The sequence below is a fragment of the Strix aluco genome, chromosome 4 (genome assembly GCF_031877795.1).
Source record: "Strix aluco isolate bStrAlu1 chromosome 4, bStrAlu1.hap1, whole genome shotgun sequence".
Classification (NCBI taxonomy): Eukaryota; Metazoa; Chordata; class Aves; order Strigiformes; family Strigidae; genus Strix; species Strix aluco.
This window is the reverse complement of record NC_133934.1, coordinates 102,932,504-102,947,553: the sequence shown is the minus strand read 5'-3', so window position 1 is coordinate 102,947,553 and position 15,050 is coordinate 102,932,504. Positions and strand designations below refer to the sequence as shown.

General features: G+C 37.7%; 1 protein-coding gene across 2 annotated transcripts in view; it reads right to left on the bottom strand.

Annotated features, from left to right (window-relative positions):
* NPAS3 (neuronal PAS domain protein 3) overlaps positions 1–15,050 on the bottom strand; it is a 622,845-nt gene that overhangs the window by 16,192 nt on the left and 591,603 nt on the right. For both annotated transcript variants that reach the window (XM_074824597.1, XM_074824598.1), the window contains exon 8: positions 10,455–10,561. In XM_074824597.1, the coding sequence (XP_074680698.1) occupies positions 10,455–10,561 (107 nt within the window). The remainder of the gene's footprint in view (positions 1–10,454; positions 10,562–15,050) is intronic.

Below are 15,050 nucleotides of genomic sequence, written 5' to 3'. Positions count from 1 at the left end.
AACTGTTTAGAAAAATATTGGTTCTGTGAGGCTTTAGAAAGCTGCATTTTACTCACTCTATATGACAGGAGAAATCCCTGAGTGCTGGACAGGTTTGGGTAGAATGCCCTGTATTGTGTCAATAACACTGAGACATGGCTGCTATCATGATATGAATATTAGATAGTAATAAGTGATGGCTTCTAAAAATAAATTCATCATTTCCAAAGTCAAGCAGGAAGTAGCAGGTCAGATTCATGAAGGAAAACTGTACCTCACTGGTATCCAAACTCCCACCTAACTTCTTCATTCACCTGGGATAATTCCTTTAAGCATAAACAGTCACTCTAAAGACGTTAAGTTGGCAGTTGATTCATTGCTTACTTCTGCAATATGGAATACTGTTTAATCTTCCAGTGTAGGGATGTTACGAACACAAATACCTGACAAATTAGGCAAAAATAAGTATCACCAACCTTGCAGGAAAAAAATAAAAAGCCTTAATCAACCATTTAGAAAAATGGGGAAGCTTAAGAATCTTTAAAGACTAAGCAATATTTTTCCTGCCTCACTTTGCAGAAATGCAAATGCTAAAAGTGGTCTGAGTCAAACTGTTAAAAAAATGCGGATTCATATTAGGAATGAAGTTTGTAGCTCAGGGTCATCACTTGCCAAATACAGTGAAAAAAGTCTTGCATGCTACATGTCCAGCTAGGGAAGAAAAGTAACTCTGAATAGTGAAAAAATTTTGGAAAAACATTAATGGATTTTGTAACCTATCCTAATCCCAGGACAGTGGTACTCCAGCCCTCTGAAAACTCTTAGCCTCTACTAGAGATTCTGACTTAATTTGATTCCAAATTATCTCAGATAAGAACCAGGAAGATGTTTTGTTTAAAATCAACCCTATGTTATCAGTTTACATGATGTCAGTTCACAGCAGCTGTACAAATTCATTAAAACCCAGCAAAACCAGACAAAAAGTATTTCTCAGCACTAAGCACAAATCATCATCTACTTAAACAACAGAGACACTTTTCTTCCCCTCTCCCTTTCATGGTGGTTATAACATACCATTTGCCCATGGTCCATCATTTAAAATTACAATTTTATAATTATGCTTAACAGTAACTATTAACAAGAATACGTAGTGCTAGGTAGGATGTTTATTTTAAAACATTAGGTAGGTGTTGATTAAATGTAATGACAGAATTATAATATATAATTTAATGTAACACTAGATGCACTTTTCCATGGAAGCTTATAGCATGCATATCAGAAAACTTCTCTGCTGTTTCTATAGATAAAAATGATGTAAATAAACTAACTAAATAAGTTTATTTAATGATAAACTGGATTGAAAAATGAACACTAGATTTGTCTACCTAGGATTCTCTAGGTTTTCTTCTCTTTCTTAACTTTTCTTTTCCCTCATGATTTGTCTGTCTCCCCATGACTTTTAAAACTTCAATCCTGCCATAAAGTCATTTCCTTTTGCTAATATTGAAATGGTCATTTAGAAACCCAAGCCTGCTTTGAACACCAACTTCAGACAGAACTTCCATTATCATTAATGAACTCTCTCTGTGCAAACTAGAGGGGAAAATGAAATCCCAGATCCAAATTTTGCCCTCAGCTAGTAAAACGCAACATCAGAGGAGAAATTTGGCCCTGCTTGCTCAAGAAACTTAAATCTGTCCCCCATCTCTCCACAAATATTAATGTCCATCATATGACAACCTATGTAAGATTAACGACTTTAGAACATAACCCTTTCCATGCCAAACGTATCAGCAGACTATATACAACTGTATCATCAACAAATAGGAAAAGAGATAGAAGTTTCACAGAAGCAGATTGGCAGAAAAATTAATTTTTTTTTTTTTTTTAATTTCATAGGTTAATGATGGTTTGTTTCAAGGGACAAGATCCCTTTAAACGTGCTTTCATTTCTGGGATATGAGTCCCTGTTTGAGTACTTAGGCTGAGTGAAATGTGTAGTTTTCTCAGCCTAATCTCTAGAGGAAAGGGACCCACAGCACAGTGTCATGGTGGCATGGCACAACTGAATGTTCAAACACCCTTCTAACTACCACAAAGATTCATCACTGTCTCACATTTGGCAGTAAACTACCTTAGACACTTTTAAAGCATATTGTCCCTTTATATCAGATGACTTGTAAAAAGAAAAGAAAAGGAAACAACCCAAAACTTTCCACCTTTCTCCACAAGCCTTAAAATGATAGCTTAGCACTAACCAAAAAAAAATGCCTTGTAAAATAAAAATGAAAGAACTTCTGAATAAGTAAGCATCTTATGATCTCAGAACCAATACCTAGCAATCTGTGGACATCAAATGTTTGGCAGGGCATTCCCAAAAGCCCACTGATCCAAAGTCCTGGACACCGGTCCACTCACTTTATGTTATCAGATATCAGAACCAACATTGGTCCACCACTGACCACATCACTCACGGATGGCAAAGCCACAAGTGATTATGCAGGTTCTTTCAAATGAATGCTAATAAGACCTATCGCCACACAGTCACATATCTGACATATGCTACACATTATACTGATACTATTTTCATATCTTTCCAGCTTTGAAAACCGTCTCCTTCATAGACACAAGGTCAACTGTCCAGACCTGTGAAAAATAAAAAGAGTCAAATAACAGTAGCACTAATGTGTTTCTAGAACTCTGGAAAGATCTGCAACAGTTTCTTCATATGTTTACATAGTGACATTTTAGAATGGAGTACTTCAAAGACTAGTAAACTACAAACAAACCCCCTAATCTGTCTGTTGATTTTCAATTGAGCAACACTGTTTCTGATTTAGACTACAAGGTGTTGAATACTTCTGGTCTCAGTAACCTTGGAGCGAACCTCAGCAATGAACGTAAAAAGACATGTGGCAGAAGTACTTTTCCCCTTATTTTTTAAAATAGCATACATTTACATTATGTGGTAAAAGTCACCACAGAAGTAGTTTAGCGGACAAAGTGAGGTAAAGCTGCTGGAGGTGCACAGTAAAACCTTTTATTCCTATGGCTTTGCAATTTATCACATGCTTCTTCATTCTATCACAAGAAAAATATCAAAGTATAAATTCATCTTTATCTTCATCATTCAAAATTTTGAGCACAAAGAGACTTTTTAAAAAATAAAGAAAACTATTAAGGAAGTGACTGGGAAACCAGAGGTTCCCAGCAGAAGTCAGAGCTCTACAGACCCTTAATGAAGTAGCTGTACTTATACAGCTGGTACTACATACATTTTTAATGTAAAAATAGTAGAAGAGTTTAGGTGCAAATTTCAAGTGACTATGTATGAGCTATGGAAGACTTACAATGGAGAGCCTACAAATGGAAATAGGTATGTACTAATCAGTATTGCATTAGATTTAATTTGAAGATGAAATAACAAGTTAAAGGGTTATTAATGCAAACTATCTGAGGCATCTTGCAAAACAACTGTATATTGCTAAGCTACAGAAGGCAAAACTCTGCAGTTAGGTCCAGCAGCTAATGGTTTAAATAGCTTAAAGGTTTAGCTTTGTAGAGTTTTCTAGTTCGTTTACTATCCAAAAGATCTGCTGCTTCTGGTAAACTCTCTTATATACTTTATATGCAGAAAACATTTGTCCAATAGCACACAATTTGCATGTGAAAAACTTAACCATAAAATATCACAAAGATTAGAAACTTATCAGGATTTAAAATGATATCTGAATATTTATATGGATAATTAGAATACCAAATATTACAATAGTAGCAGCCATCCTCCACAAACAAAAATGTAAGCAGTGGTACAGGTTCCCATCTTCCAAGGAATAAACCAACCATGAGTTAATAGTGTATTATGGAGAAAACAAGGGTGTAAGGCATACATAATTGCATACTGCAGAGTGTTTTCCGCATATTGCAGAGTGTTTTCCCGCTTCTTCTAAAGTAACCAGCTTTGGTCAGAGAGCAAACAAAGAAATTAAACTAGACAGACCAGCATCTCACAATGCAAAGAAGCATTTGCAGGAGCAAACACAACATCTGTAGGACTTCAGAGCATGGCTAAAAGACACAAAACATACACACTCTTGGTTAGGTGCGTATCTCTTAAGATTCATTAGGACTGAAAAACAAAACATTAGGCATGGGCTAAAACCAAAGTCCATGCTCTCTTTTTTCCTCATATGAATCAAAAAAAATGTCTTCTTTATATGCTTCTGTTTTTTCTAGTTTCTTATCTCCTGTTCCCTCAGCTTGCTCTATCACCAGTATCTCCAGTTAAAAGGACATAAAGATGCCGGTCTCCAATGCAGAAATCTTTGCTGGCCCATAGTACGGACAGAGAGGAAGATTGTGCAGGTGGTCAGACCAACACTTCTGCAATACTTTGAAAACAAGATACACTAGACTGTCATCACGATGCCAGGCGGGCTTGGTTTAAGAATTAGCTAAACACCAGACATTCTATCAGCCTAATTTAGAATCAATCTTGCTTTTTAGTGATGATAATAAACTTGTACAAACATGAGATTCATTTGTATATTTTAGCATTTTATTTCAGTCCCAGAATGCAAAACCTGACATTGGAATCAGTTTGATTTTTTTGGTGATTGAAGATATTAAGCACTACAAGAGCATTGAAATTTCGATCTGATTAGGATAAAAATTCCTCAGGATCAAAACACTTCTTTTTTTCCCCCTACAGTTTTACTAATTGTGTGCTACTTGACATTGCAGAGTTATTCCACAGCATGATAGCAAAATATGTGAAGTGTATTTTACTGTTAGAAATTATCAACTCATTCTATTTGTTTTTCATGTGTTTGAGGTTATTAAGAGAATAAAAAATTATAACTGATGTGCATAAGTTAAAAGGGTTAGTTCAACTACAGCTGGTAGGCTAAGCCACTAAGCAATATTTTGTATGGCAACAGAATTTTTTTATTGAACATACATAAAAGAAATCATGAATATATAGCTGATTTAAAAGCAGACTGAGGGGGTAATATCCCTTGAAAAATAGGGGAGCCATGAAAAAGGTGAATGTGGAATAGTTTATTTTCAGAAAGACTGGATTATTCTAACCACTGGAAACCAGATAAAGTAGATCAGAGGGAGTGCTACCAAACACACTCATCAGAGACCTTTGCTTTATGGGAAATGAACTGCCCTGGTTCACTGTTCCTGAGGAATTGTATTTCTTATAGCTGTAAATCAAATCCTGAAGAAACAGGATGATATTTTCTAAGCAATAGCTGAGGACAACACGTATCTTTTTTTGTCAGTGTCAGGTTCCTGAATTTAGACCTCAATTAGGATTCCAAAATGAAAAAGCACGTATTATATACCAATATATACTTGTGACAGTGTTCTTTCGAGCAATATATTAATTTTCAAATGGCAGTACGTTGTCCTGTATTTGTCCACAAGTATATTCATGGTTGCCTTCAGAGGTCTTGACTTTTATCCTTCCTTGCTGCCTTCTTAATGACCTGCATTGAACAGTAACATCAAGTACTTGATGTTCAATGAAGATCATTAATTTTGTTCAATTAAATGGAAGACATATATTCCTACAGCATATGACATCCATTTGTTCTTAGCAAGAAATGTACTTCTTAAATCAAAAAGGGATGTTATAGACCTCTGTATGACAACAGTGTCAACCAACGGGAAGCACATATGCACAGAATCGTACTCCAGAGAGCAGCGTCAGTTGCCCTTGCTGAGCTCTACAGACAGTGCTAAGACCTGATACAATAGTAATTTTATTAATCTGCTTCATTTCTGATATTGATTTGACCTATAATGTATCCTGCTAGCTTTTAGATCAGTGATATTTTCTTGTTATTGGAACAAGAGCAGTTCTACCCACACTACTCGTGGCTTGGTGAAAGTGTATGAACTGCCCTACATGCTTGACATGCAGTTTAGCCCTGCAATGTTTCTATGCAGAGGTAAGTGAAAAGAGAGGATCTGATCACCTTCCCCATTCTTACAAGCAGTAAAGTAGAACTGAGGGCACAAGGGGTCTTTCTAGGGTGTTAGATCTAGATGCATAACTATGAAATGTAAAGCATTCATCTTCAACTCTTTAATGCAACATATCCTAATGAAGAGCTCTGTTACACAGAGCTAGGATTAGGGACCTGCATTTTTTGAGGGCTCAGATTCAAACACAAGTTGTTGCAGGTTAGCCAGTTGCTCTGGGTCAGCTGAGCTAACAGCTGAACCATGATGCTGGATGGTGTACAGGCTATTAGACTAGAGAACATTTTAACTATAATCTCTATGAGAGAGACTTGATTTATGGTGAGTGATATCTGTCAGGATTCCACCAGCAATTCATTCAACAAACACAGTGAAGACAAACAAATGATAAGTTTCCCAAACTTCTGAAATCATGAAGCATTATAAAATGGAAAACAGATTGATAAGGTAGAATTGTCACACTAAACAACTGGCTGGGAGATTTGTGAAAAAGCATGATCATTGAAAGTCTGAATGAAACAAGATAGAAACAATATCCCTAACCTTTTTATTCCTGTTTGAAAAAAAATGATGTTTTAATAACTTGTGGGATCATCACATATTGTTGGGTTGGAATAAATGCAGATATGTGAGGGTTAGAGTATGAATGTTGTTTTATTAATCCATAAGGGCATCAAGCTATAACTAACATAAATCTAAGTAGAAATCTTGACTCCACTGCACCTAAAGAAATTTCTGCTATTGACTTCACTGGGGTCAGAATTTTAGTCCATATAAATTTGCTTTTTCAGGGCATAATCCTCATGTCCATTGAAGCCAATGAAAGCTTTTCCATTGACTGTAACTGACCATTCATTAGGGCAGCAGTTCCCTTACAAAAGACTGTTGTCACTGCTACAGTCCTGCAGACCTTCTTCACCATTATACTTGTTACGGTCACATCCTGAAACTGCTTTTGTCTTCTTTTATTTGAGAAAGTGTTAACAAGGCCTGTTTTTCAAAGTGTCTAATAGGCTGCTATGATCTGAAGCCATCAACAGCCCTCTTGGTTTTTTCTGTGTGATTTTGTGCAACATTTTCTTTGCTTGTTTTCCTCTTTGATGCCTTTGAATAACCTGGATGAGAAGGCAGGATGTACTGGTCTTACTTTTTCCATTATTTTTTTGATATGTTGTTAGTGAATAGGCAGAGTACCAGTTTTATCTGTGTTTCTTTTTACTCTTAGATCTACCATTACAATTTGGGATTCTTACTGTTTTAATCTTTAAAAATTATTTTTTCTCCTGTAAAAATCAATCAAGATTTTTAGCTGCATTCTGCAGTCCTCCATCAAATACAACCTTTTCAGTTTACTGCTTTCTCAAGTCCTGCTTCTACTTTTCAATAGGACTTTCTAACCATTACTTTAGCTTCCAGCTCCTCTTCAAAATATTGCATAATACTGCTTTTTTTTTTTCATTGTAACCTCAAGCAATTATTTCCCATGTTGTACTGGCAAATCTCCTGCATTGTCTATTTTGGTGAAATGCAGTTCTGCTGGGTTTTACCTTCTACAGACAGTGTCTGAAAGTTCCTGAATTTTATCTCTAATTTTATTTTAACTAAACCAGGAGGATTCTCTCTTTCTAGTTTGGCTTGAACTTGGTTTTCTAGGATGGACAAGTTGCTATGAAGTGTTTTGGGGTTTTGCAATTTCTTCCTCTTGGTTTTTTCTACAAAGTTTTTTTCCAAATGCTAGAAAAGTCGAGTGTCTCTCTGGGCAAAGTTATGAACCACTTGAACTTCTGCAGGACTTCTAATGGGCAGGTATACTTCCTGAGCTATTCCCAAGTCTAATTTAAACTTGAAGATCTTTCATCCAGAGCATAAGTTTGAACAACATGAAAAGACAAATGCAAAGTCCTGTACCTGGCATGGATCGGTTCCCTGCAATGGTTCAGGCTGAGGACTGACTGGCTGAGTTGTTGCTTTGCGGAAAAAGACCAGGGGGTCCTGGTGTACGGCATGCTAAGCATGAATCAGCAGTGTGCTCTATGGGCTGTACAAAAAAGCGTATAGCCCGTAGACCACAGAAAGTCATTATTCCCCTTCACTCATCACTCTTTAGATTGCATCTGGAACCTAATTTTAGGCTCCCAGGACAGGAAATATATTGACGAACTTCAGTGAGCTTAGCAGAGGTCTGTCAAGATGGTCAGGGGCTGGAGTACTTGCCCTTTGAGGAAAGGCTCTGGGACCAGGCTTGTTCAGCCTGAAGGGGGACCTAACAGCATACCTGCAAGGAGGTTACTGCAAAGATGGAGCCATCAGCTGCACAATCAAACCAGGGAAATTCCAACTGGATAGAGGAAAAGAAATCATTATGAGGATAATTAAGCCCTTATTAAGGATAATTGAAAGAGGCCACTCAGAGAAGTTGTGGAAAGTCTGACCTTGAAGGTTTTCAAGATCAACTAGACAAAGTACTAAACAATTTGCTTTGAATCAGTGTAGATCCTGTTTTGAGCATGACAACTAGATGATGTCCCACAGTCCCTTCTGACCTGAATGATTCTATCAACATCTTATTCCTGTAAGCTGAGAGAACAACTATACATAAAAGATGTAACCAACCTCATCTATGCAATAAAAAAATAGCTGAGCAAGAATAATAATTATGCTATTAACACAGCCAAGTTTGGAACGCTACTGTGCTGGATGCTGATAATGGGAGAAAGCCTCTGTGCTTATAAAGCTTGCAATCCAATCAGCTAAACTGGACATACAGTGAGAGCAGGAACACTGTAAGGTAAGGCAGCTTTCTAGAAGTCGTTCCTGTCTTCAGGGTGTCCTGAGTCCTAGTCCAGTGCTTATACACTGGACCACACTGCACTCACACTGTCTGCATTGGTCTCTAAGTTTTCTGAAGATGAATGTTTCATAAAGCATATTCTATTTCAGAGAGAAGTGGTCATTCAGAAGATTAAGGTCTTTTTCAAATGGGATGTTCATCTCTGCCAGGTGGTATGTTAAGTCTGAGTCATAAATATCTTTTATTTCCTCGGTCAGATAGTGCAGTGGAAGTGCAACTTGTCATTTTTGACTTCCAGTTTCGAGAGCACCAAGCAAGTTTCTGAATTTGTTCCTTCTTTTCTGAGCAACTGACATATACTCCTGGATATTAAATACTCAAAATGTAAATGATGCAAAATTACTTTGTTTATCACTTTGGATATTTGATTTTATTTTTTTCCCCAGAAATGTATCTAACCTGACCTTCTTATGTCAAATGCACTTTAACTTCCAGAAACTTCAGGGACTATTCGAAAGCTTTCCAGAGCTTGATATTGCTGTTGGCTGCCTTATATTACCATAGAATCTGTCCCTGTTCTCCTCCTTTCCAGTTGCAGTTATCCTCCTATCTTCCCCTGCAGATCAAGCAAGGTACTTTCAGACTGAAAATTTATACTGCCTTCTACTGTAGTCATATGGTTTTGTAAAAGTTGATTAAATGTGGCTGTATTTGGGTTGCTACCCTTTTATTAAGAAATGCTAGAAGAATGTGGTACAGGGGAAGCAGACTTATTCAAATCTGGGACTCTGAATTTAAGAGGCAGTTTGCAGATAGTCTTTTATATTAAGAAAAACACACAAGTCAATCATAAACGCAGTCAGTCACTGAAACTTCCAAAGAATTATCTGGCTTCACTGCAGGCACAGATAAATTAGAGATTATGGGCCTAAGTCTCTTTTCGCACCAGGGTAAATCAGGAGCACCATCACTGAAGTCAACAGATCTCAACAAGAAAAGAATTAGGCCCTATGGCTTTTAATAAGAGGAATACAAAGAGTTTAATTACAAGGAATCAAGCTGAACCTCCCTTCCCCCATACACAGACATATGCACATGCTCTCTGGTAAGATTTGGCTCTTGTAACATTTTTGTACTTCTGTTACCCTTATCCTGATCAGATACTACCTGTGTGCAAATAACAGGGACTTGGATGCTATAGGGATGGGGGCCGTTTAGATGTTAATACACGGGGAGGTTAAAACACTGGTAGAGCTGTAGATTAGTTCTGTATTGAAAAACTTGGTGAAATCTCAAATATGCTGCAGTTTTTGACCTCTACATTATGACTCAGAAATAAAAAACAAAGAGAGGAGTTCATTTTCTGTGCTAGGGAGGGAGTTTCTCACCTAAGTGATACCTCTTTGAAGGAGTAAAATAATGCACAGCACGTGTAAATGAACAGCTGCTGGAAACTCTGGTAATACAAATATATTTTTTTTATTTCCACATATGTGAGCAATCTTATATGTCTATAAAAAGACTTGAAAATAAATCATACAAAAAGTTATATTTGAGCCACCCTCTATGAAACCCTGTGACAAAAAAAGCAGGTGCAAGATGAAGACCCCAGTCGTGGAATATAAATAATAGTTCAGGAACAATCAAGTGTTGTACCAGATAATTTTACAAAAATTGAAGTACTTACAGTCTAAGTGACTATGTCTGATGCCTTCCACATCTTCAGCATGAATGAAGTGGTAACATCTCTTTCCTACGATATCTACAGGGGTCAGATCCATATAATCACTAATCCTAAAAAGGAAAAAAAATACAGCCTATAATTCAAGAAGGAAAAGAATACAAGAACTGTCGAATGACTCAGAAAGTGAAATGTGCTAAGAAAGTTTTTTCACCACTATAGTAATTTGAGTGGAATATCTATACAAACAAAACAGAGCCTTAAAGGAAAAGAAAAAAAGAAAGAAAACATTTTTTAAAGAAACCTTGAAATCATTTTTTCAATTTAAATAAGTGGAAAGTTAAATTCTAGTGCATATTCTCCCTGTAGCATAACAGCAAGACAATATAATTCCATGAAATTGTAAAGCATTAGCAACAATCCAAAATCCTCATTAAAAGACCAAGATGATTCAAGGTTACATAATAAAGTAAAAACATGTTATGTTTATACCAAATGATTAGAGACACATTTCATTTCAACAGATTGGTCTTCTATTGGGTATATTCATGAAAAAGCTCTTCAACCATTTCTTGGCACCAAGTCCAAACTGATATTTCAAGGGATATAATTTAAATGCTGAGACATACAGATGCCTCAGGGTGTTATCTTTTTTAGTCTAATTCATTTGGGAGCTCAGCTTTCACTCTGGGCCCTTTCAACTGGGACTTTGTTGTTTATTGCACATAGAAACTTTAAAATCTATTCTGCAGACCTTTGTGTGTGTGTGTGCGTGCTCATGTCTGTGTGCGTGTGTAAACTTCTGTCATGGAGTGTCAAGATGTCAATGTCCTTAAATACAGGACAGAAAATAACAAAACAGTTGGAAAATGCCTTGCTCACACAAGCATTTAAAAGTAAGTCTGTTTTCTAAAAAAAGAATAATTTTTTAGGGTTTGAAATATGCTGCAACAATTGAGGTTAAGCCTACTTTGCAACTGTAAGATATAATTGCCATCCATTTAAGGGAGTTGTAAGAAACACCAAACATCTTGATATAACCAGATCGCTGAAACAACTGGAGTGTGATCCTGGGGGAGGCCGGTGGGGAGGCTAAACCAGAAACTGAACTATGTAGGTCTGAGGGGTTTCCAGCAGACAGAGTGGGAGAACATAGCCACTGAGGCACTGACTAGCAGAGCTGTGTTTGTCCAGGTGTCTGAGCAGCATTGGTGGTTTGTCCCAATTTAAAAAACCACCCCAAAGAAACATGAAAAACATTGCAGGTGAAGCAGGTGGACTCAAATTTGCTGGTAAAAATTGTCAGTTTAGCACAAAACACAACAGCTGTCTCCCACTTTCATGACAGAGCATGTTGAAGAAAGTGCACTTTCAAACAACTTGCCTAGTAGCACTTAACCAATGTGGGATACCTGTCTGGGGATAACCATCTAATGTTTATCACAAACCACAGTTGAAAAGCACCTCTCCTACCTTCTCAGAGAGGACACAATTCATCAGGATAAAGACAAGTCTGGAATGGTGGCAGTGGGACTCCCTATCCCTTCTGCTGAGTTCCACTTTGGTGGAACAGTGAATTTTGGGCTGGGAAACAAAGGACCTGGTAAGGTTTCTTATCACCCTGCCCGATGATAAGAAAACTCACCAGAAGGAAGGGAGTCTGAGATTGGAAAGTTCCTGTCCCCTGGACTGTATATTATCTTTTTATACTAAACTAAGTGTATAAACAGCTCATGGAGCAGGAACCAGAGCTCGTCTCTCCTCCCCCCCATGTCTACATTCTCCTCACTGGCACACTTTGCTGTCTCTTCTCTGGCCCAAGAACTGTGTGGTTTCTGTTAAGAGGTGGCTCTGTTTCAAGATCAGGGAGAATAAAACCCACCCTGCGTAGCCTAGTAGAAAGGGGCAATCTCCACGCAGGCCACTGCCCTGTGATGTACCCAGGCTGTGAGTGCTGCAGCTCATGCGGCTAATATGGAAGATGATCATTGTGCTTCCCCCTCTGGTAAATTTGACTGAGCTGTGTTTTGTTTCTCTGCAGCAGTGTGTTTGTGTAAAGTCTCCACAAATAAAAATGAACACAGCAAGGCAACTGTGGAAGCAGATTCACAATCCCTTGTTTAAGGTTGCTCCAGGGGAGGTTTAGATGGGATATTAGGAAAAATTTCTTCACCAAAAGGGTTGTTAAGCATTGGAACAACTGCCCAGGGAAGTGGCTGATTCACCATCCCTGGAGGTATTTAAAAGATGTGTAGATGTGGCACTTAAGGACATGGTTTAGTGGTAGACTTGGCAGTGTAGCTTTACTGTTGGACTTGATGATCTTAAAGGTCTTTTCCAACCTAAATGATTCTATGATTCTGTAACATTAAGAAAAAGCTGTTTCAAATATACATATGAAGGACATAGGATTTTTTTTTGATGAAAAATGTGGAAGAAGAAACAGAAAGAATGTCCAGATGTAAGCGATCACTGGCAAGCAATGACACCAAAACCAGAAGCAAAAGAAATTACATCAAATAGGACACTCATGCTTATATCAAAGGTACCAAAGATAGAAAACAAGTAACTTGCACAGAGAAAAGAAATAAATATTATAGCATATCTTAGAGCACTAGTTAGGAGACAGATCTTGTGGGTCCCAAGCCCTTTGACAAAATGAAGCAACAGGTTGATGGATAGGAACTTGGTTCTGCTGAATACACAGACCTGATCCTGTAAAACAAGCACAGGCTTACATTTGAGCAGATCTGTGGTTCCACTGACTTACAAGACTGTTAACGTGACTGAAATTTAAAAGTAGGTATATGGCACAGCTCTTTGCTGAATTAGGACCAAATTGTACACACATTATAGGCTTGAGGCTCTCTACACAAGACTGTTTCTGCATATCTGAAGAAACTATTGGCAACCACTGTCATGGCCAACCGGCCAAATCTGTTCCATTTGGAAAACACCATATTCACAGGGTTATTTCCCTTTGGGCATATATTAGCAGGTATGGCTATAGCAGTCCACACTAAACTGGGCTATAGGCTCTCTCCAGATGGTCTCCAATAACTAACAGTTGACACTGAAAATACACAGACTGATGCTGTACTCTAACAGCAGTCTCTTTATTTTGTTTTTAGTTATTTATCACCATCTAAGATGATTTGTCCTCTGCAGGTGCTTTTCTCACTCCACTGACTAATAAAGAAATTCTAGACTATTTTAGACTAGATGGTGAAGTGTAGATGACATGAATCCCATATTTAGAAAACAAAAATGGATTAACATACCACATTTTAGGTGACAAAATTTTACATCCCCATTTAACACTCTCAGAACAAAATATTAATTGTTAGAAATAGCCAGTGGTACTAGCCGATGGATCCTGTCTCAAAGGGAAGCTAACTGTTGACTAGTTTGTGCATTGAGTCCAGGATTCTGATGCAGATCTCTTCATTCACAGGAAAGTAACAAGATACACCCAAAGACTTGAGTAATATCACTCCTGCTCCCTGCTGTTGCAAGCAGGCAACCACTTGGAAAACTAGAAGTACTATTGATCTCACCCCTGCTGATCCAATGGTCCACTGTGAGCATTCATTTCAGTTAAGTAGCATGGCTTCTGCTCCATACTCCCCACAGCTGCCAGTAACTCCCCATTGCTCCATAAATAGTGCTTACAGCTTCCCCAGCATGGATCCATTTTTCTCTGTTTTCATCAATGTGCTTGCTTTACTGTGGCACTACAAAGAATTTCCCGGCTGCCCGCAAGTGCCAGGAGTCAAGCCATATATTCAGGATGGGATACTTATCTGCTTTTCTATAGTCCCAGAAGAGAGATCCCAACTTCCTTGACTCAGAGAATGGCCTTGGCAAATGCCCAGATAATTCATCTGACAGCTTCAATCAGCTGTTCAGTTAATTCCTTCCCTTCTTCTGTCCTTTCCATTCCTTCAGTTTTTGCAGTCATATTCTGCTTTGTACCTGCTATGAAATCCAAGTCCTGTCAATCTTACTCCATTTTCCATCAGTGGAAATCCCACTGCCTCAGTGAGCTAACATTCACCTCCCAGCCCTAGCAGAAGTGTTTCTGCTATCTGAAATTCCTTTTATAAACTATTTTTAACACTGACACATGGACTTGAAATGGAACTATTACAACATAAATTCAAGTACCATCATATGCATTCTACCCTAGCATATGAGATAAAATCCATCGCAAACAAGGAAAAGTTGCTTTATAATGTTGCCTTTACCTTAACGAATGAAAAACACTAGTAAGATCAACACTTTCTTGCATAAGTCAGCTGGCTTACCATAGTTTACCATGTGTTATCAGCTCTTTCTATGCAATTACTCATCAGTGCTCCACATCTGATACATTTTATGTTTTCAGTGATGCCTTTCTCAGGCATTTGAAAGTTTTATTGCTACATGAACGTAAAGGGAAGGTTTGAGAAAAATGTTTAATTAAAAAAAAACATATACAATTTAGGGATCATAAAAATGCCAAACTGACAGCAGAGAAAGTATAAATCTTTCTAACACAGCCCACAAATTCGTATCATACTTGACCTGACAGAATAGTTCATTTTTCACATCCATTTGATT